This window comes from Ambystoma mexicanum, chromosome 3p (assembly GCF_040938575.1).
Source record: "Ambystoma mexicanum isolate Mex_15411 chromosome 3p, UKY_AmexF1_1, whole genome shotgun sequence".
In the NCBI taxonomy this organism is placed as follows: Eukaryota; Metazoa; Chordata; class Amphibia; order Caudata; family Ambystomatidae; genus Ambystoma; species Ambystoma mexicanum.
This window is the reverse complement of record NC_090925.1, coordinates 904,967,435-904,995,204: the sequence shown is the minus strand read 5'-3', so window position 1 is coordinate 904,995,204 and position 27,770 is coordinate 904,967,435. Positions and strand designations below refer to the sequence as shown.

Genomic DNA, 27,770 nt, shown 5'->3' with positions numbered 1-27,770 from the left:
CTGTATGCATTTCCTCCAGTCCACGTCATTCCTCAGGTGTTGCGGAGGTTCGGTTCCCGAATGATCCTCATTGCCCTGGTTTGAGCCTGGAGAGCCTGGTACCTGGACCTTCTCGACATGTCCATCTGCCCTCCACGCAGTCTTCCCTACCAAGACGATCTGCTCTCACAGGAGGGGGGGGGGTCCAGGTTCTCCATCCAGAGGTCTTTCAACCTTCATGCTTGGTATCTGAAAGGTTGAGATACAAGGATTGGGATCTCCCTGATAACGTGATGGAGGTGTTGCTTTCGGCCAGGCGCCCCGCAACAAAATCCCTGTACCGTTGGCAGAAGTTCTGTGGCTGGTGCTGGGGTCAGAATGTGGATCCTTTCCAATGTTCCATTCCTATGGTGTTGTCTTTTCCGTTTTCTTTAGCCCACAAGGGCCTTCATGCGGGTAGGGATAGCTGGCGGTGCTGTCCATATTTAAGCACTCGTCTGAAGAGTGTTCTTACTTTAAGATTCCTTTGATTTCACAATTTCTGAAAGGACGGTCTAATGTGTTTCCACCGTCCCGTTTCCAGGTGCCGGGTTGGGATTTCAATTTGGTTTTAAAGTTTCTGATGGTAGCTCCGTTTGAGCCCTTACACTCTTGCCCGCTGAGACTGTTGTCTTTTAAAACTGTTTTTAGTTAAGGTTACTTCCGCACGCAGAGTGTGAATTGACGGCACTTTCTGCCAAGCCACCCTTTACTGTTTCCCTAAGGACAGGGTTGTCCTGCGGGTGTGACCTTCTTTTCTTCCGAAGGTTGTGTCTGAATTTCATTTGAGCCAGGAGGTGATTCTTCTGGCATTTTATCCTCCTCCGCATCCTGGTAAGGAAGAGGAGAGGCTCCGTAGGTTGGATCCTTGGAGAGCTTTGAGCTTTTTTCTTTCACGGATGTCTCGGGTCAGAGTGGACAATCAGCTCTTTGTTGGTTATGCTGGACACTGCTTGGGCCAGGCTGTTTCCAAAAAGACCTTGTCCAGATGGATAGATGGATTATCCTAACTCACTGAGTGCTACCGTTTGGCGGGGAAGGACCCTCCGGTAGGCTTACAGGCTCACTCCACTAGGGGTGTGGCTGCCACCACTCCTCTACAAAGGGGTGTTCCTATTCAGAATATTTGTGAAGCAGCCACATGTGCTTCTGTCCATACTTTTGTTAAACACTATTTCCTGGAATCCATCCATGGGCAGGATTTGGCCTTTGGTAAGGCGGTCCTCTATTAGGCCATTTGATAGGGTACTCTAAATTCACATTCTAAATTCTTTCCCTCCTCCATAGTCTGGTACTACTGCAAGAGTCTGTCATAGATGTGGAATACGTCGGAGGACACGATCCCTTCGAAGAACAAGTTACTTACCAACTGGTAATGTAATTTCGATGGGATGTTCCTCTGACGTATTCCACATAGCCTGCCCCTCTGGAGAATTTCCTCTGTTTCCGCAAGGCTGTAGGCAGTTATACTGGCAGGAGATTGGTGCCACACGCTCTGGAGGGCGGGGGGGGGGGCTAAACTGAGGCAACAACACCATGCTTCCTATATAACATCCGGTGACGTCGACCCTTGACGGACATCAGCTTAAGGCCATCTACGCAGGACGCTCTCTGCTGAAAAGTTTCCAAAGTGCACTGCTGTGGACATTACATGTCATAGATGTGGAATACATTGGAGGAACATCCCATCGAAAGAACGTTACCAGTTTGGTAAGTAACTTGTTTGTCTAGAAACTCATGTAGCAGTCAAATTCTTCCCTTTCCTATCGAAATGGCTGGTGGCAGTGGTTTTACAACAACCTACCATGATTTTTCCTGACGCGAACACCAGTAGCTATAAACCGTGGGAGCCGTGTTTTTCAAGATGGCGCCTAAACCCCCTTTGTTTGAATAGGTCCCGGTTTTCTTTTTTTGCCATTTCTTTTTCGAAAGATCCTTCTAGAGTTTGCCTCTGTGCACCAAACCAGGTTTGGTCCCTTTGTTCCATCGCCTTTTGGCGGGCTTCAGGACTGAAGACCGCCTCTGGCCACCGAGTGTCTAGGGTGGGCAGGTAGTGAGGGATGTGCCCGTAACACCCTGTGCTTTAGTCTTCTAGGAGACCCAAATGCACTCTGGCGTGATTGGCTGGCTGACTGTCCGGCAAGGACAAGCCACTCTGCTGGGTGAGTGGCCACTAGGCTGGAATTAATGGGAGAAAACTGTTTAGTGAAAGGCAGAGTCTACCACTGGAACAATAGAACCGAAGATAAGCTGGAAGAGAACGGCTGCTGCAACTACTAGACCGTTTTGGTTTGCCCGGTGGAGCCCTGCTGCAAGTCCGAATCGCCAAGTTCCCCTCGACGGAGAAGCCCCTTCAAGGATGACTCCTTTGAGTTGGTTGGACCAATCAACTCGTCAGCCACCTGGATACCATTCTCTGACCTGGTTAGGATTAACCAGGGAGAAGGACACCAACTTGTGTGTTTGAAGAACAGCAACTGGAATCTTAAGATTTGCCAATTTTCCAGCTTGTGATCCGTCCCTGTGTAGTGTAGGAGTCCCTGACGTCCTCACTCTTGTCCCCACGACTGAGGCTCAGGAACAGCGAGATCTGCAGGAACTGCCAGGAACAGAAGTCTTCAACTGCATCTTTTTTTTTCAATATAAGGTACTGTGAAAACTTGACTGAAAATTTACCTCACTGTGAAAGTTTGTGGAACTTTGGCAACTTGCATGCCTAGTCAGCTTGTGACCCGACATACGAGCCTTTCTTCCGTGAACTACTCAGAACCGTGGCAAAAAGACTGTTCTTTTTTAAATACCAGAACCGTTTTTACTTATGCAAGACACTAGTCCAATGAGTTTGCCCTACCTATTGCATTGAATCAACTCTGGTGAACTCAAACTATTTGCACTGTTCAAAAGTAACTGTAATATTTGTTTTATTAACTTATGCCTTTTTGCTCCTACTTCAACAGAGCTCAACTGCTTAGTAATCAGTCTTGTAGTATAATTTTTGTGATATTGGTTGCCTCATTTAGTGAATGCTTTAAAAATGGTGTAATAAATTAAGAAGGGTTTTACCAAGAAACCTTGATTAGAAGTGTCTATCTGAATACTTGTCATTGTAGACCTTTGTGTAACACCCGTACAAGCTCACATTCCTTCTTCAGATGAGCCTGGCTTGCTACCAAAAACTGTGTGGTACAAACTTCTACCAAAGGTTGGTTTTGCTTACACCTGTAGTCCTAGTTGTGTGTAGTGGTCCTAGAGGGTACTGCCTACAAACTTTGCCTAACAGAGTGGGCCGTCAGACACAGACTGCTGTCCAACTGCCGACTGATCTGGGATTCTCCCTCAGTTATCGGAAGTCCTGCTTGATGCCGTTTCAGAACGCGCAGTTCCAGACTCCATAGTCTCCTGCCTAGCGTCGCCCTTGGGGAGGGTAGTGGCCATTCTGAGGAAAGTGCAACGGCTGTTGTCACTGAAGACCGCCGCGGTGCGGACCATCGAGCCGCCTATCAGCATTATGATCTTGTATCTACCTTATCCAGCTCTGCAGGTTGCTGATTCAACCTCTTCTGGAGTTCCTGGACGCTTGTTGGATTCAGGTGTCCGTAAGCTTCACGGACAAGATCCCGCTCGACTGGCAGTACCCTCAGGCGATATGGTGGTGGGGCGCTCACTCGTCACCCAGGGCACACTGTTTCAAATCCCACCCCCATACCAGGAGACTGTCACTTCAGAAGCTTAGCTGGAAGGCTGGGGAGCCCACACTGGACGTCTGCACGCCAGAAACCTGTGGCAGGGGTAAGATATTCACATCAATATCCTGGAGCTGTGGGCAGTGTTCTGGGCAATGAAGGCATTCCTTCAGTCTCTGAAGGGCAAGGTGGTGAGGCTATTCACGGACAACAGCACAGTGTTCTACATCAGAAAGCAGGCGGGGCTCGCATTCCCTAGTGGTCTACAAATGGGCGCAGGACTTGTGGCACTGGGCCGTCGGACACGAGATGTTTCTCGTCCCCGTTCACCTGGCGGGAGTCAAGAACACCATTGCAGACTCCCTCAGCAGGGAGTTGGGCTCCTGCCACGAGAGGGAGCTTTTGCAGGACCAGATGGACCGCATCTTCATCAAGTGGGGCAGGCCCCAAATCGCTCGGTTTGCAACAGCGTTGAACTCCAAATGCCCGAAGTTTGCCAGCAGGTTTCACCAGCAGAGGAGCATGGGGGCAGCCACCCTGCTGTGAGTGACAGCTAGACTGCGAAAGAATGGGAGAAACCTGCATAAAAGGCAAGGTCTTTTAGACAGAAGGCAGTCTCGACCACTGGATGAAGGAATCCGAAGAAGAACTTGGAAGAGATGCTTGCTTGCAACTCCTAGACCGTTGGTTTGCCAGGTGAAGCCCTGCTGCAGTGCTGAAGCGCTGAATTCGCCTCGACTAGAGAAGCCCTGCAAAGGGTGACTTCTCCCCTTGGGTTTGTGGGACCAATCGACCCCAAGACTAAATCTGGAAATCCTATCTAAACTGGCTGTACTGCCATTGCTGCTGCAGAAACCGAGTGCCTGGGAGAGGAACACCAGAATCCAGTGCATCGTTTAAAAGTCTGACCCGAGCTCCAGGAAGATGCTCCGGACTCGACTAACCAAGCCTGAGCCACCTCAACAGTGCTGGACGCCAGAAGCAAGGAAAGCCCGCAAGGTATCGGAGAACCGCAGTGGTGCTATTCGTGAGAAGCTGAAACCACGACGTGCCGCTGATCTGAAGTTTGCCCATTGCTGCCGGCAACCTTTAATTCTTAGTGCAGGAGTCCCCAGACGTCCTCCCTCTTGTCATCGCTCTTGTCCCCATGACTGAGGCCCAGGAACTGTATCTGCCATACTACAACAGGAACAGAAGCCAGCTGCAACCAATTTCTTCAGACCCAAGGTACTGTAAACTGAGGGCTACTTGCCTCTTGCTGTGTAACTTGCTAGCTCTCAGTTGAGACTTGCCTTGTTACCTTTTGCAGAGTTGCTTTTAGCTTTGCCCATCACAATCCTCCCAGCTTGTGGCCCAACAGTGTTTCATTTTTTAACAAAAACTCTTAACATTGTGCAATACTTTTTACTTGCCTTCAAGAACTCCAGCTCCCCTAGACTTTGCTCAAGTAACATTGACTGTTCTGGCTCACTGAAGACTCTTCTAACCTCTGACTTTGTGTTTTGAGCTGTCCCTCCAAAAAGTCACACATGCTGAACTTCTGTAGCTGGGAAAGGGTTAAACTACATTGCATTGGGAGGGCTCAAAAGTACTTACCTGTTTGAGAAACTTGTTAACCATTTTTTGTGCCCTCTAACCTTTTCCTTTTAACACCAAACTCTGTACTGCTTTAAATGTACCAGTGATGGATCTATGTCCAGTGTCCTAGTTATTTTAAGTCCCCTCAGGGTGTAGGAAGTGTCCGAGTGCCATCCCAAATGGGCATCTACTGATTTATCTTAACTGAGTGTGTATTTCTGTAGTATATTTTAAGTGTTATATATTTGCTCCTTTCTAAAGAAGACTTATTCAAACTGACTGTTAAATAATTGTTTAATCAAGAAACCTGGAGTATAAGTGTTAATTGGATACTTGTCACTGTGAAACTATGTTGCCACCCTACTGCTCACATTGACCCCTCTTGAGATGAGCCTGGCTGCTCAGTCACACTACCAACTTGTGTAGTACATGCCTACACCAAAGGTTGGGTGAACTATTGCCAAGATGACGAGGCTGGTGCAGTCTCCCACACGGTACTGCATACAATCTTGCCAAACACCACCTGCTTGTACCCCCACCCCATGCTGCTTATCTGAATTTACTCAGGAATTTCACTTTGACTTTCTGATTTCTGCTTGCCGTTCGAGTTTACTACTATTACTGTCATTGCATTTACTGTTGTACCCCTCTGGTAGGCCGTTCCTCCCTCTATCCGGGTTTCCCAAATCTTGGTGCTGCTATTGCATTTCTCCAGCATGGGGTCTGGCATGGATTCACATGCTCGTGAATATTCCCCCTCCCCCCCCCCCCCGGTCAGGCTGGCAATTATTGCATTCACTGTTGTGACCCTGTGTTAGGCTCTCTATCCAGGTGTCCCAAATTATAGGTGCTGCTATTGCACTTGATGTTGTTCCATCTACCGTCATTACATTTACAGTTACTGCGTCCACTGTCACTGCTTTTACAGTTGTGCCCACGTGGTAGGCCCTCTTCCCCCTCGGCTCAAATCTAGCTACTGCTATTGCATCATAGCTCTCTAGACTTCCGCTATCCTAGTCTTAAGTGCATCGAACCGGATACCTTCGTCCTAGCCCTCTATACACCCAGCCACTCTGACCCCCGCATCACTCCACCTGCTGCACTACCCCGCCCTCAACCATGGCTGACTTTCCTTTCCTGATAGGGATTCCATGACAACAAAGACTGCCCCTCCCAACCCTGGCCTTTCTGTACCACGCCCACTCCCTGCCAAAGCCTAATACACCACACACGGCTCATGTCCTCCGTACTAGCCCCTTCATTCACAAACCCCCCTGCATACATCGTATCGCTACCCGAACCCCTGCACCGACATCCCCTCCATACCCCTGCCCCAACGTTCCGCCTCTAACTCAAAGATCAGAAGAGCACTCTGGCGTGCCAAATAACATCTGCATCCTTCCCCTCAACCCAATTCCCCTTTTTTCACCCTCCCTCTACCCCAGGCATCTATTGAGAACGACTGCATACCCCCACTCATATACACCCTGCGCTACTTCCAACTCTCAAGCCAGAAGAGCTCTCTGGTGCTCCAACCAAGAGCACCCCACTACTACCGCAACAACCGTGTGGCCTCGCAGGAATTCTCCCTCCACCCCCACCCTCCAAGACCAGCCCCACCAACGTCTGCCTTCCATGCCCCTGAAAAAAGTCTTGCCCCCTGTATGAACACTCGCCCACTAGTGCAAAGCTCCACCAACTTTGTCATCCCTCAAACACCCCCTCTCCACCAACACCACCCTCTGAAATACCAGTGTCCCCTTGCCAGCGCAGACAGACAACCGCACCCCCTGAACACTGTACCACTCAGCAACTCCCCCTCTTCACTTGTGAAATGCTCCTGCCCTATCAACCACACACCCCACACTTGCTCGACACCCCCCCAATATCCCCATACCTCCCTTCAAACCCTTTCCCCTCTCAAAGCAGCATGTCTTGCCCTTTCTAAAACCATTGCTTCATCACCTTCTTCTGACCCACCTAACCTACCTTCTCAAATCACTCTTGCATCCAAATGTAATAAACGCGGAAAAGCTGACTGGACCTCTCCCTTGACACCTCGCCACCTCTTCTACAGTCCAACTTACCATCTTTTTCCATCCCTGCCACCAGGCCCTACCCCCCTGTCTCTCCCAGTCTCCGCCCCCTTGGACACAACCTCTCACCCAGTACACCTAAACACTTGACGCCCTCCGGACTCGATCCACAAACAACTTTCCTGACCCCGCAGACCACCGGTGCACCAATCACTGCCCTCCCTCCCCACCACATCTCCTGCATACCTGCCTACTCTTCCTGCTCCTACCCTCCCTCAAAGAGCACTTCTGTCCCCATCCCTCACTACCACCTTGCGGTCAGTCTCGGCTGCCGAGACTGATCCATACCTTCCATCGCAACAACATCTCCCTACCCCCTGCATCTCAATCCAAACAAGCCTTCCCAGCCATGAGCGTCAACGAAACAACCACACCAGTCACCTACCTCCTTTTCAATGCCCGCTCCGTGGCGAGAAACAGATGCAGCATCTTTGACCTGCTATTCGCTGACAATACTGACCTCCTCTTCATCACTGAAACCTGGTTTGCATACTATTTTGTACCAGTTGCGCACAAGGCATTTCCCCCCCGCTGGCTACTCATCCCCCACAACAGACCTTCAAGAGGTGGCGGAGTAGCGATCCTCTACAAACCTAATTTCTCCATCTCACTTACCGAAGCCCAGACATACAACGCTAACTGTGAATCCCTTCTAGTAAAACTCTATCAACACTCACAGCTTCCTACTCCTTTACAGACCCCCCTGGATATGACCGACCTTTTGCCAACAATCTGATATGCTAGCTACAATTCAAGTAAACCACCCAACACTCATATTACTGGGGGACTTCTGGTTCGATGTGCCCAACAAGCCCATGACAACCCCTGGTCGACGAGGCACTCCAACTCTGCCGACATACCACTGGTCCAGCCCACTTGGGTGGTCACACCCTTGATGCAATTTTCAGCTCCTATGACCTCCTCTCTGTATCTAGTCCCATACCGATCATCTGGACAGAACACTCTGCCATCCCTTTCTCTGTCCACGTACCATCCCCTCCCCATGAATTTTCCTGTCCTCTCTCATGATCTCAAATGCTGGAACAAAGTCCATGTGCTCCCTGAACTAGCTGAAGCCCTGCTTCAATCTCCCAGTACTGCCAACCTCAGACCTTTAACCATCAAATCCTTTGACTCCTGGCTTAACGAATCACTACTCCCTCTCACCACTGCATGCCCCACACCATCTCGTAATGGACCATCCCCCAAATGGTTCACTCCCCACCTGAATACTTTCAAAAGCCAGAATAATTCTCTTGAGCGCAAATGCGAACATCTGAAACCACTCTCAGCAGATCCATGTTCACACGCCACCACCGTTCTTATAAATCCGAGATCAGAAAGGCGAAAAAGGCCTATTAAAACAAACAAATCCTGAACTGTCGCAACAGCAGCAAAGAGCTCCACAGGAACATCTCCAAATTCGTGAAACCTACTGGAACCACTACCCAGATCTCACCCACGCATATGCTCTGCGATTCCCTCTCGCTGTACTTCTACAATACATCACTAAACAGGATTGCAACACTTAACTTTCCACCCTTTCCCCCCTGACCCACAACGTCCCCTCCCGATTCCATTGCTTCAACTACCGCAATGACCTCTTTCGACTCCTTCAACCCCGTCTCAAGAGACTAATTCCTTGATCTACTATCCGGCAGCAGACCCTCCAGATTGCCCCCTTCCCTCCCCTTGGCCCCTGTCCCACCTCTCTTCTGAAATAAATATTCTCCTCGACTTGTGCAGGAGAACTAGCAAGGTCCATACTAAATGATTTGCTCACTTCTTGGCTCTTTCCCGAGGTGTTTAAAATAAGGCATCTCTCGACCCCCTTGACCCTAAGAATTTATTGGCTCATCTCCAACACCAGATTCCTGGCAAAACTCATTGACCGCGCTGCGTACTGTCAACTCAACCGCTTCATAGAATCCAAAAATCTACTCGACCCTGCTCAATCAGGCTTCAGGTTTTTCCATGGAACAGAAACCACGCATATCTCGATCTGGGATGATCTCAAAGTTGCTGAGGACTCGGAGGGTTGTGCAGAGCTGGCTCTCCTTGATCTGTCAGCAGCCTTTGATACTGTGAACCATCCTATCCTCCTTGACCGACTCCACTCCCTAGGAATCCGAGGCTCAGCAATCAAATGGATTGCCTCTGTCCTCAACAAACAAATCACTTAATCTCCCCTTTTGGCTCAACCGCTCGCACCATGAACACAGGAGTACCCCAAGGCGCTTGCCTCTCTGCTCTCCTTTTCAACCGCTGTCTGACCACTCTAACAGGGATCATCCGCGCACACCTCACCTGCTACAACTATGCGGATGATAGCAAAATGATCCTGAGAATCCCCAAAACAGCCCTGAGAATCCCCAAAACAGCCCTGACCATGAAGCCTGCTTCCGATATTGAACAATGGATGCCCAACCACCTCCTCCTTAAACCACATAAAACTAAATCTTTTCTTACAAACTTTCCCATGGCCCTCCTCCCTTGGTATCCTGTCTTCCATATAGTCAAAATCCTTGACTGCACTATGGACTCGGGCTTGACTCTCGCCCAGCAGATCAACACTATCAAAATCCTGTCACTACCACCTCAAACTCCTGAGACGCATTTTCCCTGATCTCACCGACCCCAACCGACTCGCTGCTATTATGTCCATTGTGATGTCGAGACTGGACTATGCCGACTCCTTATACCTGGGTGCACCGGCATACCAACTGACACTACTTGCTCTGAGACACAGGGACCACATTTCCCCGGCTCTCTGCACCCTTCACTGGCTTCCCGTTGGACAAAGGGCCACTTTAAAAAATCGGTGCATTACACACGGAACCGTGCACATTACTGGCCCAGCTTACCTACAAGAGAAGATCAATCCCTACCTCCCATCTCGCACCTTGAGGTCAAGCACTGCCCTCCTACTAGTGATTCCAGCCTTCAATTCAGCCAGGATTCAAGGGACCACCTTCTCAGCCTTGGCTCAGACTCTGTGAAACTCGTCCCTCCGCACATTCGACACACCCATGACTACATGGCCTTCTTCAAAGCTCTAAAAAGCTGGCTCTTTCTGTAAACCATGATTTGGTCCATGTAGGGCCAGAGAAATGTCCTGCCTGTCCCTTAGCATCACTGCCTCAGTGTAACCACGTCGGTGTGAGATCTCCTGTCCTACAACCAAATATCCTCCCTAGACCTACCCTGCAACCCACCATAAACCTCAACCAGAGACCCGGAAAATGGGCTCCAAAGACATAGTGCTGAGCCAATGAATGACTCTGACCGAGCAAAACATAACTTAAAACAGTTCTACCTGTGAATCTACCTCAGTGACGCTACTGCGAAACCCGAAGGTGACCACTACCAGCTCGTCCAGATACAGAATGTAATCCAGGAACAGTGGGCTCCTAAGAGTATATCGTCCACTCCAGACACTCCCCTCTCCTACGCTATGCTCACTCTACTTTACACCAGCACACAACAGAGCTCAGCTATACCCCTCGATCAATTTTGGCCTAGCTGCACACATACCAACTGTACTCCATGAGCACCTCATCTTGCGAGAACGCAGCTATACCCCACACATATATTGGCCTAACTGCACATAGAAACGTCCTACATAGGCCTAATGCTGCCAGAATGCAGTCTCGGAGACCCAACGCCTGACTGTACATGTTCGACTGATCTCTTACTATCACCCCACCTAACGTTAGGATGCAGCTACCATCAGGCAATCACACTTGCTGCACACATTGCACCCAAGCACTTTATACTACCCTACTCTCCCAACTGACCTGGACTGCGGTCCCCAAGGACGTTCAACCCACAAGCGCTTTGAGATCATACCAATGCTATATTGGGCACTATATAAATGCACAATACCAATATGAAAATCTTACCCAAGCTCATACTTGAATAGCCCAACCATTCTACCTTGCAAATGACCCCTTGTGTTTTCTTGATTGTACTTGAAATTATGTGAACATTTGGGACTTTAATGTTTACAGTTTTCTCCTTTTACAGTCCTAGAAGATGAAGACAACCAAAAAGATGGCATTTCCTTCAGTTCGATGACTGGACCAACATGGGCTGGCACAGAGAGGGATTACACATATGATGAGGTAGGGTATGCAGGCATGCTTTATCGTTATTAATGGTGTCTCCATGAGCAATCCCTGCGGGAACAGAGGGGTTGTAAGTGCACTTAGAAATTGTTTTTGGATGGGCCTTACTTTTTCTCGGATGGTATTTTAGACTTGCTGTGGTTCCAGATTTGTTATGCCTATTGTTGACTGAGGCCATTTGTTAGACTTTGCTCGCCATGATGGGATGGGATCTTCATTATAAACCATGAACCTACAATTTCCGCTCATGAGTGGCCTCTTGTAACACTTAATTATAAACTCAAATTTTAAATGTATTTTCTGATTCTTGTTAATCTGCTAATCGCATGCTGTGCATATAGTCTGACATCTAGTGGTCACCGCAGAGTATTGCATCTTGTCTTTCGCGTGTCGAAAGGGGACGTCTGCATAGGAGTGTCTGTAACACTATCTGTGACGTGTAGTGTATCCTGAAATCTTTACGCGTTGAGGTCCTTCAGAGTTTTTTGTTCCGCCCAGCTAGTTGGTCGCCTTATGCGGAGCCCTTTCTAATATTGCAAAATGGTACAAATCCAGACCTTTGGTCATTTATACAAAATTCGTCCCCTCTTCGATTACTGACCGCTGCTGAAGACAGAACAAAGGACTTCGGCGGCTGGTGTTCGGTCGGCGCTGTCGACCGCATGGCTGGGCCTTCTGGCTGGCCTACACAGTAGGGAGAGCGGGGTCTAGTGGTTCCTTTCTTTTAAGAATGTCTTTCCGTCTCCCCTCTTTGCCCCCTTTGGTATTGTCGTAACTACTGTTTCCCTGCGCTATGGACAGGACTGTTTAAATTTTGCCCTTCCTGTAAGGGAACATTTCCCTGGAAAGACAAACGCCCTCGGTGTAATAAGTGTCTTCCCCTCAACCATGCTGAAGCGTTTTGCCGCACTGTAAGCTCCTTAGGCCCAAGACCATAAAGGAGCGGCGTGTAAAACGGTGGGCGACCTATGCAAAGTCACAGGCCGATGGTAGCTCCCATGCCGCCACCGAAAGCAATGAGGCCCATAGTGGCGACCATGGCTCCAACACGGACGCCATTGACCTGACAACGCAGCATACGCTCTCCAAGCAGTCGGCCCCCCGATAGGCACGGTGCAAGTCCTTGTATGGGGAGGTTACGCCCCAGCAACTAGGTCGCACCCCATCACATAGGGAGTATACACACAACCCCAGGTACCGCTTCGGTCTCTCGGTCGAATCGCTCCAAGGCACCAACGGGTGGGTCAGGCTCCTCCGCGACACCTGCCTATTCACAGGATCGGCAGCCCTCGCCACGGCCGTGTTAGCGGCATGCGTCCGGGCACTCTGTAACTAAGGGTGCCGCACCAAGTCCCACGTCGACACGCCTTTTTTATTTTGAAGAGCGATCCGCCGCCTAAAAACTCTGGTTGCGCCAAAGTTTTGACGCAGCCGCACCCTCAGCCTAAACACCTTCCCGTAAAGCCGAGCATCAGTGAAAGCCTTGCAAAGATTGTCTCGGTAGCTAGTAAACGCAAAGATACATCGAAAGATGTTTATGAACACCCGCAAAAGCGTGATGGGCTCAAAAGTACGTTGAAAGACACCAGAATGCCCAAAAGAGCGACAAGACTTGAGTCCCCAGTCTTTGCCCAAGATTCATCAGTGAAAAAGCTTGGATGTTCTAGACTACAGGGTCCTACGCCCCCCCTTCCACCCCACTCCCCTCCTTAGACACTTCTGGGTCATCTAAATGAACTACGGACAAATTGGATGGGTGTATGAACAGGCTAGAAAAATGTGTAGATTTGGCCTCGTGAGGAGGATCCTTATATTGTACCCACAGTAACTTAAATACCAGAGGACCTTGGACCCTCTCCATGAAGGTCTTTGATCTTTCTGACCATGCAGAGGACCCTTATGCACTGGGGGATGATCCTTTAGTTGATCCTCGTGATCACACCCCAATTTGGGGAGATGACCCACCTTTTGGTGAGAACCCACCATGGCTATCCCTGGACCAGGATGCCATTGGCATTGACACTCATCGTCTCCCCCTCTACGTCAGGCCTCTCCTGTCGACAACCAAATGGCGTTCAATGCCATTCTTAGGAAGGCTGCAGAGCACTTCCAGTTAGCCACACAGGAGGCTGTAATTAACTCGGACTTTATGGAGGACATTTTAAAAGGGAAGCCTCTGGCTAGCCAAGCTATTCCCCTTCTCAATTACATTAAAAGGCATATAGACCCCTCTTTGTTGATACCCTCTCAGACTAGAGCTGTTAATCCCAGGGTTGAGAAACTATTTCAGCCCTCTCCAACTGATCCCCCTATATTTCAGAGGTCATGCTACACCTGATTCTCTGGTGGTTATGACTGAGGATCAGGGCGTGGGGTCCCCTTTTCTACAAGCGAGTCGCCACCAGACAAGGAGTTTAAGAGGTTATATGATTTGGTGAAAAAAATCACTGCGGCTTACTCCACGTGCATGGCCAATAATATCACCTTACTGACTAGTTATTCAGATGTTAAGTGGAACCTACTGCAGGAAGGTCGCAGAACCGTTGCGCACTGTTAGGCAAGGTTTGTATGCAATACCCTCTGGGAACACTACACACAACTATGACTACAGGTGTAAGCAAACCAACCTTTGGTATAAGTCTGTACTACAGTTTTGGTAGCATGTTGAGCAGCCAGGCGTATCTCAAGAGGGGAAATGTGAGCTGTTGTGGAGTTTCCCAAAGATTCACAGTTGTTAGGTATTCAAATAAACTTACACTCTAGGTTTCTTGCATAAACAATATATAATTTGTCAGTCCGTTCTAAAACATTCATTAGAAGGAGGCAATCCTATAGTAACACAAATATACTTCAATACTGTACACTTGAAGTTTCTGAATCAGACAAGACCCTTTTGGGATGGACACCACCTACGCCCACAGGTGACTTTAGTAACAAGGGTGCTGGGGACATTAATATTTTACTGTTGGCATTCGGAATACTTTTCAAGAGGAGTAAAAGGCAAAAGTTACCAGAACATGACTACAATACTTCTTAGTGCAAATATTTTGAGTTCACCAGAAGTCAATTCAATAGGCTAGGCCAAAGTCAATGGGCTTAAGTCTTGGATAGGATAAAGCGGTTCTGGTAAGTAAACAGAAAAGTCTCTGCACAAGTTCTTAGAAGTAGTTTGTAAAAAGAAGTCTTGTATGTTGGGTCACAAGCTGATTAGGCATGCGAGTTGCAAAAGTTTCAAGCAGTTTCACCGTGAGAGGTAAGTTCTCGGTCTTGTTTTATGGTACCTTACAATGAAGAAAAAGATGCAGCTGATGACTTCTGTTCCTGACAGTTCCTGCAGATCTCCCTGTTCCTGGGTCTCTGTCGTGGGGACAAGAGGGAAGACCTCGGGTCTCATGCACTGGAACTGTCAAAAGCTTGCAACTGGCAAACTTAAATTTCAGTGGCTGTTTCGTGTTTCAGCTACCGCACTGGTAACAACGCTGGTCCTGGCTGTCGAGGTGGACTGGCCTTGCTTCTGAGGTCCCACACTCAGCGGAGCAGTGGGGGGGGGAGGGGTGGCAGGGGCCTCATGCTCGGTCGGTCCAACGTTGTGGGAGTCCGGAGGATCTTCCAAACGCTTTTGGCCAGCTTACTAGCAACACACGCAGTCTGGTGTTACCGCTCCCTGGCTCTAGGGTTTCCTGCAGCACTCTGAGGAAATGCAACCAGCTCCAAGATGGGTGTCCAGGTGGCTTACTTGGGAGTTTATTGGTCCTACCAACTCAAAGGGAGAAGTCGTCCTTTGCAGGGCTTCTCTGTCGATGCAAACTTGGCAATTCGGACCTGTAGCAGGGCTTCATCAGGCAAACCAACGGTCCAGGAGTTGGAGCAGCCGTCCTCTTAAAGTTCTTCTTCGGTTCCTTCGACCAATGGACGACTGACTTCCAAGCCAAGAGAATCGCCTTTTATTCACTCCTCTCCCATTCATTCCAGCCTAGCTGCCACTCACCCAGCAGGGTGGCTGTCTTTGCCGGACAGTCAGCCAGCCAATCGTCAGAGTGCATTTGGGTCTCCTAGGAGACTAAGCACAGGGATTTTCGGGCATCTCCCTCACTTACTGACTACCCCAGACACTCTGGAGCCAGAGGCGGGTTTCACTCCTGAAACCTGCCAAAGGCAAATGAACAAAGACCGAATCTGGTTTGGCAAGCGGAGGAAAGCTCTAGAAGGACCTTTGCACAAAGACATGGCAACAAAAGGAGACCCTGAACCATTTTAGCAACAATGGCTGGTCACCATCTTGAAAAACATGGCTCCTGCGAATTAACGTTACCGGAGCTACGAAAAGTCTGCAGTCAGGGAAAATCATGGTAGTTTGTTGTAAAACCACTGCCATCAGCCATACTGAGAGGAAAGGGTAACATTTGAATGCTAGACGAGTATCTAGACACAGGGGATACTAAGTAACCCCTCCAGCACTTTATCGTAAGATAGGGTGTGCTGGGTCTAGGAATTTAAAGACTAGTAAAGTCAGTTTCACTGTACTTACTCTGGGAAACAGTAGTTGATCCCAGAGAAGGTATTTTAGCCTTGGGAAATCTTCCCTTTGTCACTGCACTGAAGGTTTTTTGTGACACAATTTTAAAAGATGCCTATGGAGTTGGTTACACTCCATAACCAAAGGAAACACAAAGGTAAAACGCATATCAAAATACATGAGTGGGAAAAAGGCTCACACGCTCTCCGGGTAAAAAAGATCAAGTCCTCAAAATCCAGGAAAGTTGCTGGGGGGCTCTATGGTAGAGGGAATTGGCACATTTTTGAGAATTCTTCCTAACGCACCCGCCTACTAGCGATGGTATCGGAGGGCAAACCAGTTAATCACAACCTACTTAAGAATACCTTGGATACTGCTGAAACAGCTAGTTGCTCACAGACACAAGGTACCTTTTTAGTGCGCTATGCCTGGCTGCGGAACTCCGGGTTTGAGCCAGAGACTCGGGCATCATTGATTAACAAACCCGTGGAAGATTCCAATCTGCTTGGGAAAGCAGTGGACGAGAGACTGAAGACAGCCAAAAAGGAACCCGAGACCCCCAGTCTTTGAACCTGATTACTCAGACCATTCAAACAAAGGAGGAAGTGCTTGAAGCTCCTTTCGTGGGCAATCCTATTTGCCTTCCCTGCATAATCAGTCGGGCTTGGGGAACAATTGGTGTTCGGGACAAGGTTCTAACACCCCCACTACGTACCCTCCCAGAGGACAACGTCTGGGAAAGCGAAGGGGTTGCAATGCCACCCCCAGAGGCTCCCAGGCCTCTGGCCAAAAAGGACTCTCGAGTCGGGTCCCCTCCCAGGCATCCCCGGGCGGGGGACGATTAACATGATTCATTCAGGCATGGGAGGGGATCACATCGGACCAGTGGGTGCTCAAGACCGTCCCCCACGGGTACTGTATAGAGTTCAGCCGGCCACCTCAGTACAGACCCCCAAAATCCAGGCGCCTGACATCCCAACACCTCCAGATCCTGCAACAAAAGGTCCAGATCCTTCAGGAAAAGGCCGCTATAGAGGTTGTCCCAGTTCTACAGGTAAACAAGGGTATTTATTCAGTGTACTTCCTTGTACCCAAAAAGGATCTAATCATGTGCCCTGTTCTAGACTTTTGCCCAGCGAACAAGTTTGTCAAACCCCAAAAGTTTTGTATGGTGACACTACAAGAAGTAATTCTGATTCTCATGAAGGGGATTACATGGCAAAATTAGACAGGAAAAATGCATACTTTCATATTTCAATGTTGCTGGCACACAAAGGACCTAGGTTCATGAGAGGGCAAGAACTATCAGTTCAGTCCTTCCCTTCGGGATTGCCTCAGCCCCAAGGGTATTTACAAAGGTTCTGGTAGCGGCTCACCCGTCGGGCAATCCATCCCAGTTTATCCTCGCCTCGACGACTGGCTCATAACAGGGGACTCCTACGAAACATGCCTAGCAAACACTCAAAGGACGGTCAACCTTTTATTCAGTCTGGGATTCTCCATAAGCAAGAAGAAATTCAGCCTCGACCCCAGACAAGTCAAGCAGTTTCTAGGGGCTCTTATTCCGACAGAAGACAGGCTCGTCTTCCCCTCCGAGAGGGTTCAAAACATGCGGTTTCAAATCCCTTGGTATGTAGCCAGTCGCAAGGTGACTATACGCAAGGCCATGCGCCTGCTAAGTATGATGGCGTCCTGCATTTACTTGGTTCCTCACACGCGTTTGCGCATGCGCACATGCAAGAGTGGCTAAACAGCCAATGATGTTAGTCCAACTTACTATGGATTGTCTCGGTTGTCTAGTGGTCGTCTCTGCAGCCCTTGTTTTCTCTGAGGTGGTGGTCGAGGGAAAACCTCTTGAAGGGGGAAAACCTTCACCACCCCGCAGTAGAAGCCACTCTCACGACGGACGCATCCCTCACTAGGTAGGGGGCTCACCTTCACACAGCAGACAGTTTGGCCTCCAGCGGTAGCTTCAAACCACATAAACCTGTTGGCGCTACTAGCGGTGTTCAAAGCATTGAAAGCCTTTCAGACGCAGCTACAGGTCCTCACAGGCAGCAGCACAGCCATGTACTACTTGAACAAGCAGGCGGGTACTCGTTCTCCAGGGCTGTCCAAACTATCTCAGAACATTTCGAAGTGGGCTCTCAAACACAAGATGCTTCTAATGTCTGGTAGACCATACTTGTGCACCTTAAATACATTGGGATACCGCCTGATCACGCTCACACCAGATTAAATACACACCTCTAGGGAATTGAGGCCATGAGTCTTCTATCTTGCAAGAGATCACATTTAATCTGTACAGAAGTGAGGATTGGCAAAGAACTCTGCCCCAGAGCGGTCCCAGGTCCTGAAGACTGGTGCTGGGCCTGGAGCTTAAACACTCTTGACTTGGTTACTCGATATCGGCAGAGCTCATCCAAAACTGTTCTTCCTTAAAAGGGATGCTGCAGTTCTTCCTTCTGGCGTGGCTGGGTTCTCTTTGGGGCAAGCTACATAACATTATGCTGCCTATGCAGGAATACATTGGCTCTTACTTAGCATAATATGCTAAGCTATAAACTCTTCTGATAGTTAATCTGTTTAGAATCACATGCTGTGCACATAGTCAGACATCCAGGGGTAACCGCAGAGTATTGCATCTTGTCTTTTGAGGATCGAAAGGAGACGTCGGCATAGGCGTGCAACACTATCCCTACCATGACATGTAGTGTACCCAAAATCCCACAATGGCCGATGTGCCTCAGATTGTTTTTTTCCACCCAGATTACTGGTCGCTCTAATGCAGAGCTCTTACATGGATAGTGTTATCGTCATTATTATTGACTTTGTCGTTATTCCCATTAAGTCATTTCGACAGTTGAATCCTGTGAAACAACGTCGAAGACTGCTGTGGACTTTCGACGCTAGTTGATCCCGGCAGCGCTACTGTCCACGTGGCCGGGCCTTCTGGCCGGCCGTCACAGTAGGGAGAGTGGACATATCCTTTACTAGTATGCCTTACCTCTTTCACACTCTCTGCTCCCTCGGTTTTGCCATCGCTGTAATTGTCTTTCGCTATGGAAGACACCATTCAGATTTTGTACCTCGTGCAGAGCCAAATATCCTTGGAAAGAAGAGCACGCTCGGTGCAACAATTGTCTGCCCCTCGACCACAACGAAGCGAGTTGCGCGGCCTGTCTACTCCTGCGCCCTAAGACACTTAAGGAGCGCCGCTTGAAGCAGTGGGCGGCCTACGGCATGTCGCAGGCTGAATGCCCCCCCCCCCCCCCCTCCCAACCCAGCCCCCCTGCTGTTGCAACCACCAAAAGTGATGGGGGAACTAGCTATGACCAGGCCTCCGTATCGGAAGCCATTGACCTAACGGCAGACTGCTCTTGGTCTGCAACGCCCGTCCCCAACCCCACCATGCCTGATTCGAGTCACGCTATGGGAGAAAACCCAGCCACAGGGACACACATAATCATAACGCCAAAAGCACAACCCATTCTGCTTCGGCGGCACTGTCGAAGCGCGCCAATGGAACCGTCAATCTTCAACGGGATCCTCTGATCGGGAGCTTTCCAAGGTAAAGGGCGTTAACACTAACACATGGACGTCGAGGCGCTCCAGAGGATGCGCAGACGCTGCTTGCAGTCTAGGTGGCGGCGAAATCCACTGCTCAGCCTTCAGCCAGTAGACCGCCCGGATTCTCCAGCCATTGCCGAGAGCCTTGCATGGATTACTTTGCAGTTAGACTGAAGGAGCGGTCAAAGGAGGCGGCGAAGCACAAAGAATGGCCTAGAGATGTGTCGAAGGACATGCCACAGCACCCTGAACCCTGCCAGGACTACGCTGAGAGTCCTGTGCCTTTTGTCAGGCACATTAGGGAAAAAATCTCAATTTCACAGGGAAGATTAACCCTTTCCTACCCTGGATACCGCCCCCCCCCCGGTTCATCCTCATGGACCAGGGATACATTTGAGGGATTTATGGACAGATTAGAAAAATGTCTTATTCTGAGACCCTTGCTCCCAAGAGGCCTCGAACACTTTCCTTCCACTCCTGTATCCAAGTTTCAAAGGACCTCGGATGATCCACATGAGGAGTTTACTTGTGTCCTCACAGATGATGATGTTATGGACACTTATGATCAGGATGAAGATGGCACCTTTCTGGAAAACTACAGTGTGGATGATCACAGGTTTTATCGACAATTGGGAGGACAGCCGTCTGGTTGATGCTCAACCCTGGATGTCCCTATCTCCCACCCATGATCCTGATGTCCTGTGCATAGATCTCACCCACCCACCTCCCAGCCCCCCTTCCACTCAAGCTCGGCAAGCCTCCCCAGTGGACGACCTGATGGCGTTGAACGCCATCTTGAAGAAGGCGGCTGACCATTTTCAGATCGGCACTTAATGGGCCTTACCAGATTCTGATTTTGTGGAGGATATACTCAAAGAAAAACCGCCAGCCAGACCATCCCCTTGTTGATCAGGGTGGAGAAGCCGTTTCGGCATTCTCCAACCAACCCTGCCTACATCAAGGGTCATGCTGCTCCACATGCGTTAGTGGTTACCACTACTAGATAACAGGCTGGTGTTGCCCTGTCTACAGGAGAGGCACCACCCGATAAGGAATCCAAGAGACTTTATGCACTGGGGGAAAGGGTAACGAGGGCTGCTGCATTTACCACCTGTGTAGCCAATAACACTACGCTATTGGCCAGCTATGCAGACATCCAGTGGAACCTTCTGCAAGAAGGCCTTCAGGAAGTGCCAGAACCTACAAGGACCAAGTTGCTCTCCATAGTTTCCGAAGGCCATCAGGTCAACCAGAATGTGCTCAAAAACACTCTGGACGCTGCCGAGACAGCAGGGAGAACCCTGGCACAAGGTGCCTTGCTCAAAAGACATGCATGGCTGAGGAACTCTGATTTCAAGCCAGAGGCCCAAGCAGCACTGATTAACAAACCCATTGAGGAGACCAACCTGTTTGGCAAGGCAGTTGACGATGCTCTTGAAACAGCTAAGAACGAACATGAAACACTCGAGTCCCTTCAACAAATTACCCAGAAACCCTCTCCTCAGAGTAAACTGCTCCCGCCGGTCCTTTTGTGGGCAGTCTAGTTTTTCACAGAACCAGTATAATGCAGGAAACAGGAATTCGGGAGACGGGTTGAATACCTCCACTACTTATCAACCCAGAGAACAGCGGTGTGGGAAAGCTAGAGGACCAGGTTCCAAGAGGCGCTCTGGCCTCTGGTCAGAAATGACCCGCGGATCCAGGTCCCCCCTCCCATGCATGATGGGAGGGAATAACAGACCAGTGAGTACTCAAGACGGTCGCCCACGGGTACTGTATAGAATTTGCCCGACCACCCCAATTCAGACCGCCAAGATCAAGATGCTTGATGCCGGACCACCTGCAAATCCTACTGCAAGAGGTGCAGACCCTTCTAGAAAAGGACGCCATAGAAGTCGTCCCTGTTCTACAAGTAAACAAGGGTATTTATTCAGTGTACTTCCTTGTACCTGAAAAAGGATCTCACCATGCGCTCTGCTAGATTTTGCTCCCAGCGAACAAGCCCTCAAAAGTTTTGTATGGTCACTTTACAGGAAGTAACCCCGCTATTGAAACATGGGGATTACATGGCAACACTGCACATGAAAGATGCATACGTTCATATTTCAATGTTGCCAGCGCACAGAAAATACCTAAGGTTCATGATAGAGGACAAGCAATATCAGTTCAAAGTACTCCCCTTTGACATTGCATCTGCACAAGGGTGTTTACAAAGGTACTGGTAGTAGTGGCAGCACACCTACACAGACTCTCAGTCTCGGTTTACCCTTACCTTGACGACTGAAACGTCCTTCCCACTCTTTAAAAAAACGACTTAAAACATGGTTATTCAACCAGTTTTAGCTACTCCCTAGTACATTACATCCCAGGCCAACTCCACACATCCACTTGTATATTAATGTTGATCTCCGGTGTATATAATGTAAAAACTTTACTTTTTTTTTTTTTAATTTTATTTACAGATTATACGGTTTACAATTTTGAAACCTTTAATCTAATCATACTCCTGGTTTATATTTCCAGTTTAATTTCAGGTGTCGCCTTGTTAGACCTGTGTTTAATTATACACTTCTGGTTTCTTAAGAATTATGATCATCAGTTTTAGGAGTGCTAATGTCGTTTTCACTTTTTCTCCTTCAACCAAGATCTTCCACCACTCATCCACGTTCTTTGTCAAGCGACTTCTGAGGATATCCCCCAAACGCTGTTCCCTGTCTTTCGTTAGGCTGGGGCACTGAAGTATAAGCTGTTTCATGGATTCTAACTCTCCATTTCTTTTACATATTCTGCATCCTTCCTGAATACCCAACTTTTTTCTTCTTTGTAGTATTTCTCCTGTTGGTAGAATATTCAGCCTGAATCTCAGAAAGAGGTCTCGCAGGTACCAGTTCGGAAATAAAGTCAGGTTACTTGGAATCTGATTTAATTTTCGTGGCTGGGCCCAAAAGTCTTCGTAGCCCTTATATTTGCATTTGTCTTCTTGGGTTTCTATCCAATCTGCCATATATGATTTCTTTTTAGTTTTGTTTGGGTTTATCCACAGGTCCTCTTCCGACTCAGAGATTCTCTAAGATTCCTCGGCATGTTTTTTGCCATTCTGTTAGGATTATGTCAGTTTGATCTTTTAGGGCTTTTTTCAGCACACTAAATCCTCCGGTGGTATTTTCATCTTAGCATTTTCCAAACCACAAAAATTTTACTTGTATCCTCTATCCAAATGTTGTTCATTACTAAGATTGTATTTTGCCCATGTCTGTAACTACGTCGTGATACCTCAGGTTCTGGGCGTATAACAAATGTAATAAATAAAAAATTTTTAAAAAGCCTGCTCGTAACAGGGGAGTCTACAAAACATGCCTATTTAACACTCAGAAGACAATAGACCTCTTATTCAGTCTGGGATTCTCCATCGAGAGGAAATCCAGCCCAGACCCCAGTCAAGTCAAACAGTTCCTAGCGGCTCTAATTCGGACAAAAGACGGCCTCGTCTTCCCCTCCAACGAGAGGGTTCAAAACATGCTGTCAGATCCCTCAGTATGTAGCCAGTTGGTAAGTAACAGTACGCAAGGCCATGCAATTGTTAGAAATGATGGCATCCTGCATTTACTTAGTTCCTCACGCGTGTCTGCATTCCTGTTAGGGAGAATTCTCATAAATGTGCCAATTCCCTTCACTTTGGAGACCCCCAGCAACTTTGCTGGATTTTGAGGACTTGATTTTTTTACCTGGAGAGTGTGACCCTTTTTTTCCCATTCATGTATTTTGATGTGTGTTTTACTCGTGTTCTGTGATTATGGAGTTTTAGACCACTCCACAGGCATCATCTTTTCATGTGTCACACAGCACCCTCAGTGCAGTGGCACAGGGAAGCCTTTCAGGCTTTCCCATGGTTCAAATACCTTCTCTGGGATAAACTGTTTCCCAGAGAATGTAATTGACTTTACTAGTCTTTTCAAATTCCTAAACCCAGCACACACTATCTTACAATAGAGTGCTGGAGGGGTTACTTAGTATACCCGATGTCTAGATACTCGTGTAGCAGTCAAATGCTACCCTTTCCTATCGAAATGGCTGGTATCAGTGGTTTACAATGAACTACCATGATTTTTCCCGACCGCAAACACCGGTAGCGTTAAATCGCAGGAGCCATGTTTTTCAAGATGGCGTCTGAGCCCCCTTTGTTTCAACGGGTCCCGGTCTTCTTTTTTCGACATTTCTTTTTGGAAAGGTCCTTCTAGAGTTTGTCTCTGTGTGCCAAACCAGGTTTGGTCCCTTTGTTCCTACGATTTTGGCGGGCTTCAGGACAAGACCGCCTCTGGCGCCCGAGTGTCTGGTGTGGGCGGGAAGTGAGAGAGGTGACCGAAACTCCCTGTGCTTAGTCTCCTAGGAGATCCAAATGCACTTGGGCGTGATTGGCTGACTGTCCGGCAAGGACAGCCACCCTACTAGGTGAGTGGCAGCTTGGCTGGAATGAATAGGAGGAAACTGGATAAAAGGAGTCTCTTGGCTTGGAAGGCAGAGTCGACCACTGGAACGAAAGAACCGAAGACGAGCTTGAAGAGGACGGCTGCTGCAACTCCTGGTCCGTTAGTTTGCCTGGTGAAGCCCTGCTGCAGGTCCGAATCGGCAAGTTCATCTCGACAGAGAAGCCCTTCAAGGAGAACCTCTCCCTTTGAGTTGGTGGGACCAATCAACTCCTAAGCCACCCAGATACCCTTCTCGGTGCTGGTTGGATTTTCCTCAGAGTGCTGCAGGAAACTGAATAACCAGGGAGAGGGACACCAGTATGTGTGCTTGACTAAAGCTACCAGAATTGAATTTGCCATTTGACAGCTTTTTGACCAGTCCCAGTGCAGGAGTCCTCGACGTCCTCCCTCTTGTCTCCACGACTGAGGCTAGGAACAGTGAGATCTGGAGGAACTGCCAGGAACAGTGTCTTCAGCTGCATCTTTTTCTTCGTTTTAAGGTACTGTGAAAACCCGACCTCACTGTGAAAGTGCTTGAAACTTGGGCAACTTGCAGGCCTAGTCAGCTTGTGACCCAACATCTGAATCTTTCTTTTACAAACTACTTCTGAGAACTTTGGCATAGAATTTTCCATTTAACTACCAGAACTGCTTTCTTCTATACAAGACTTTAGCCCATTGACTTTGGCCTAAACTATTGCATTGAATCGACTCTTCTGGGGAACTCTGAGTAACTTTAATCTTCTTTTTATTAACTTATGCCATTTTGCTCCTTCTTCAAAGTAGTTTAAATTCCTCAGAACAGTACAGTTTAATAAACTGAATTATATTTTTGATATATATTGCCTCCTATTGAATGTTTTATAACTGTGAAATAAATTAATAAGTGTTTTACCAAGAAACTTTGAGTGTAAGATTATATGAATACTTGTGACCTCTGTGTAACACCCTTACAGCTCACATTCCCTCTTGAGCTAAGCCTGGCTGCTCGGCTCTGCTACCAAAAACTGTGTGGTACAGACTTGTACCAAAGGTTGGTTTGGCTTACACATGTAGTCATAGTTGTGTTTAGTGGTCGCATAGTGTACTGCATACAAACTCTGCATAACGGTTCCCATGCAAGAGTGGTTTAACAGCCAGTGGTGTCAGGCCAGCGGACAATGGTAAAATCTAGTAGTTGTCTCGGTAGCCCTTGTTCTCTCTCTGCAGAGATGATCGAGGGGAAAACCTCTTGAAGGGGGAAAACCTTCACCACCTCTGCAGTAGAAGCCACTCTCACAACCCACTCAGTTCTCACAGGGTGCGGGAGAGGGGTCTTGCCTGCTTCAGCAGACGGCGCACGGCCTGTGGTCCCCACAAGTAGCATCGAACCACATAAATCTGTTGGAGTTATTGGCGGTATTCAAAGCACTCAAAGCTTTTCAGACAGTTACAGGGGAAGACAGTCCGGATCTTGACAGACGGCACCACAGCCATGTTCTATCTGAACATACAAGGGGGTGAGGGGGACACTCTCCAGGGCTATCCAAGCTGTCACAAAACATTTGGATATGGGCTCTGCCACACAGGATGTTCCTGTTCCAACACGTTCCAGGGGAACTCCATCTTCTGGCAGACGTGCTCAGCAGAGACTTCCCACTGCCTGTGGAGTACGAATGGCGACTACACGAAGACCTAGTCTCCAATGTTTTCGCAGAATGGGGCTTCCCAAAGATTGACTTGTTCGCAACTCTGGAGAGGCTTTCATGGAAGGGGTTAAGAGGATTCATCACCCCCCCCCCCCCCATTTCAAACCCAGCTCCCAGATAGGACTTAAATGTGGTTCTGACTAGACTCATGGGGTCCCCCTTTGAGAGCTAGGCACAAGGCAAGTCTAAAAGACATCCCCCTATAAGACAGCCATCCTAGTGGCTATCACTTCTATAAGAAGGGTTAGTGAACTATAGGCCCTCTCAGTACTAGAACCTTTCGTTACTGTTCAGTGATAAGGTGGTTCTGAGCACTCGCCCTCGATTTGCGCCTACATTAATTTCGAAGTTAACCAGTCAATAGAACTGCCCACTTTCTTCCAGAACCCCACTAACATGGCCGAAAGCAGCCTACACATGTTAGATGTGCGCAGGGTGTTTTTACTTGGAAGGAACAAAACCACTGAGGAAAACAAGCCAATTTTTTGTTTCAGTGGCAGCTGGCAGAGAAGGGGATCCTGTCTCTAAATCAGTTATATCAAGGTGGATAGTCAAATGCATCACACTCTGTTACTCTCTTGCTAAGAGAGAACTGCCCTTCAAGCCTAGAGCACATTCTAGTCGAGGCACTGGGACTTCCATAGCATTCATTGCAAATGTTCCCCATGTCATTTGCAAAGCTGCAACCTTGGGTTCTGTACCCACCTTTACAAAACACTATTGCCTAGACACTCATTCTAGGTCTGATTCTCAGGTGGGACAAGCAGTACTAAGACATGTTTTCATTACTGTTCCTTCTCACAACCCACCTCTAACTCTGGGTACTGCTTGCTAGTCTATGCACAGCATCTGATTCTAAGCAGAGCATCAGAAGACATGCATTACTCACCGTAATAGAATTTCTGATGATTGTATCTGCTTAGATTCACATGCACCCACCATTCCTCCCTGCTCGGGTGGAAGGCACATGGACGTCTTACTACTTTATCTTTTATGTACTCACTCACGATAGGCCTTGGGCTCCCTCATGGCAGAAAAAATGCAATGGAAGGGACCTCGGCACGTGAGAGATTTTGGGTACACTACAGGACACGGTAGGGATAGTTTTACAGGGAGGTTTATGCCGACGTCCCCTTTCGATCCTCGAAAGACAAGATGCAATACTCTGCGGTTACCACTGGATCATAGGCACAGCATGTGAATCTAAGCAGATATAATCATCAGAAATGCTATTATGGTGAGTAATGCATGTCATACATAAACGCATCTTCCCGCCATTCTCAACACTTCATTCAACATTGTATTTGATCTGGTCAAGTAATTTCTAAAAAAAGAACTGTTTTCGCATAGTACTCTGTATGTCGTGCTGAATATTTTTTAGTCTCCGTTGGCTTGTGATGGACAGGGACAACTGATCAGCCACTGTGTGCTCAGCAAGAGCTAGCCTCTGACGCAATGCCTGTAGTCTACTTTTAGCAGAGGCTGCATTTTTGGCACGGAAGATTCTGTGGTTTACTGTGCTTTCAGAAAAGATAACTACCCATTAAGTTTTACAAATATATTCAGCTAAATAATTATTTGTGCCTTATATTTAAATCCGAACTATCTTGTAGTGCTTAGAAAACAGTTAACAGAAGTCTTGCCTAATTCTGAAGTGCTTGGGAAACTTGAGAAAGAAGGAAAGCACTAGGCTTCTTCCCAACATAGGGGAACTCAATCTTGTGGCAGATGTGCTCAGTCGAGACTTCCCTTGTAGTACGAATGGCAACTACACGAAGACATTGGCTCCAACATTTTCGCAGAATGGGGTTTCCCAGAGATAGACTTGAACGCAACTCTGGAAAAATCACAATGCCCAGATTACGCCTCCAGCTACCGACAGAACCAGTCGAAGGGAAATGGTTTCTGGATAACATGGTCAGGGATACTTGTTTACGCTGAAACTCCCCCCACCCTCCCTCACTCCCCTACTCAACAGGATTGTGCACATGATGCACCAGGAACAGTTTACCATGATTCTGGTGGCCC

General features: G+C 48.3%; 1 protein-coding gene across 1 annotated transcript in view; it reads left to right on the top strand.

The window, feature by feature from the left end:
- The window catches only part of EIF2S2 (eukaryotic translation initiation factor 2 subunit beta), a 238,439-nt gene that overhangs the window by 90,831 nt on the left and 119,838 nt on the right, over positions 1–27,770 (top strand). Inside the window, exon 5 of the mRNA XM_069652149.1 lies at positions 11,402–11,499. Coding sequence (XP_069508250.1) covers positions 11,402–11,499 — 98 coding nt within the window. The remainder of the gene's footprint in view (positions 1–11,401; positions 11,500–27,770) is intronic.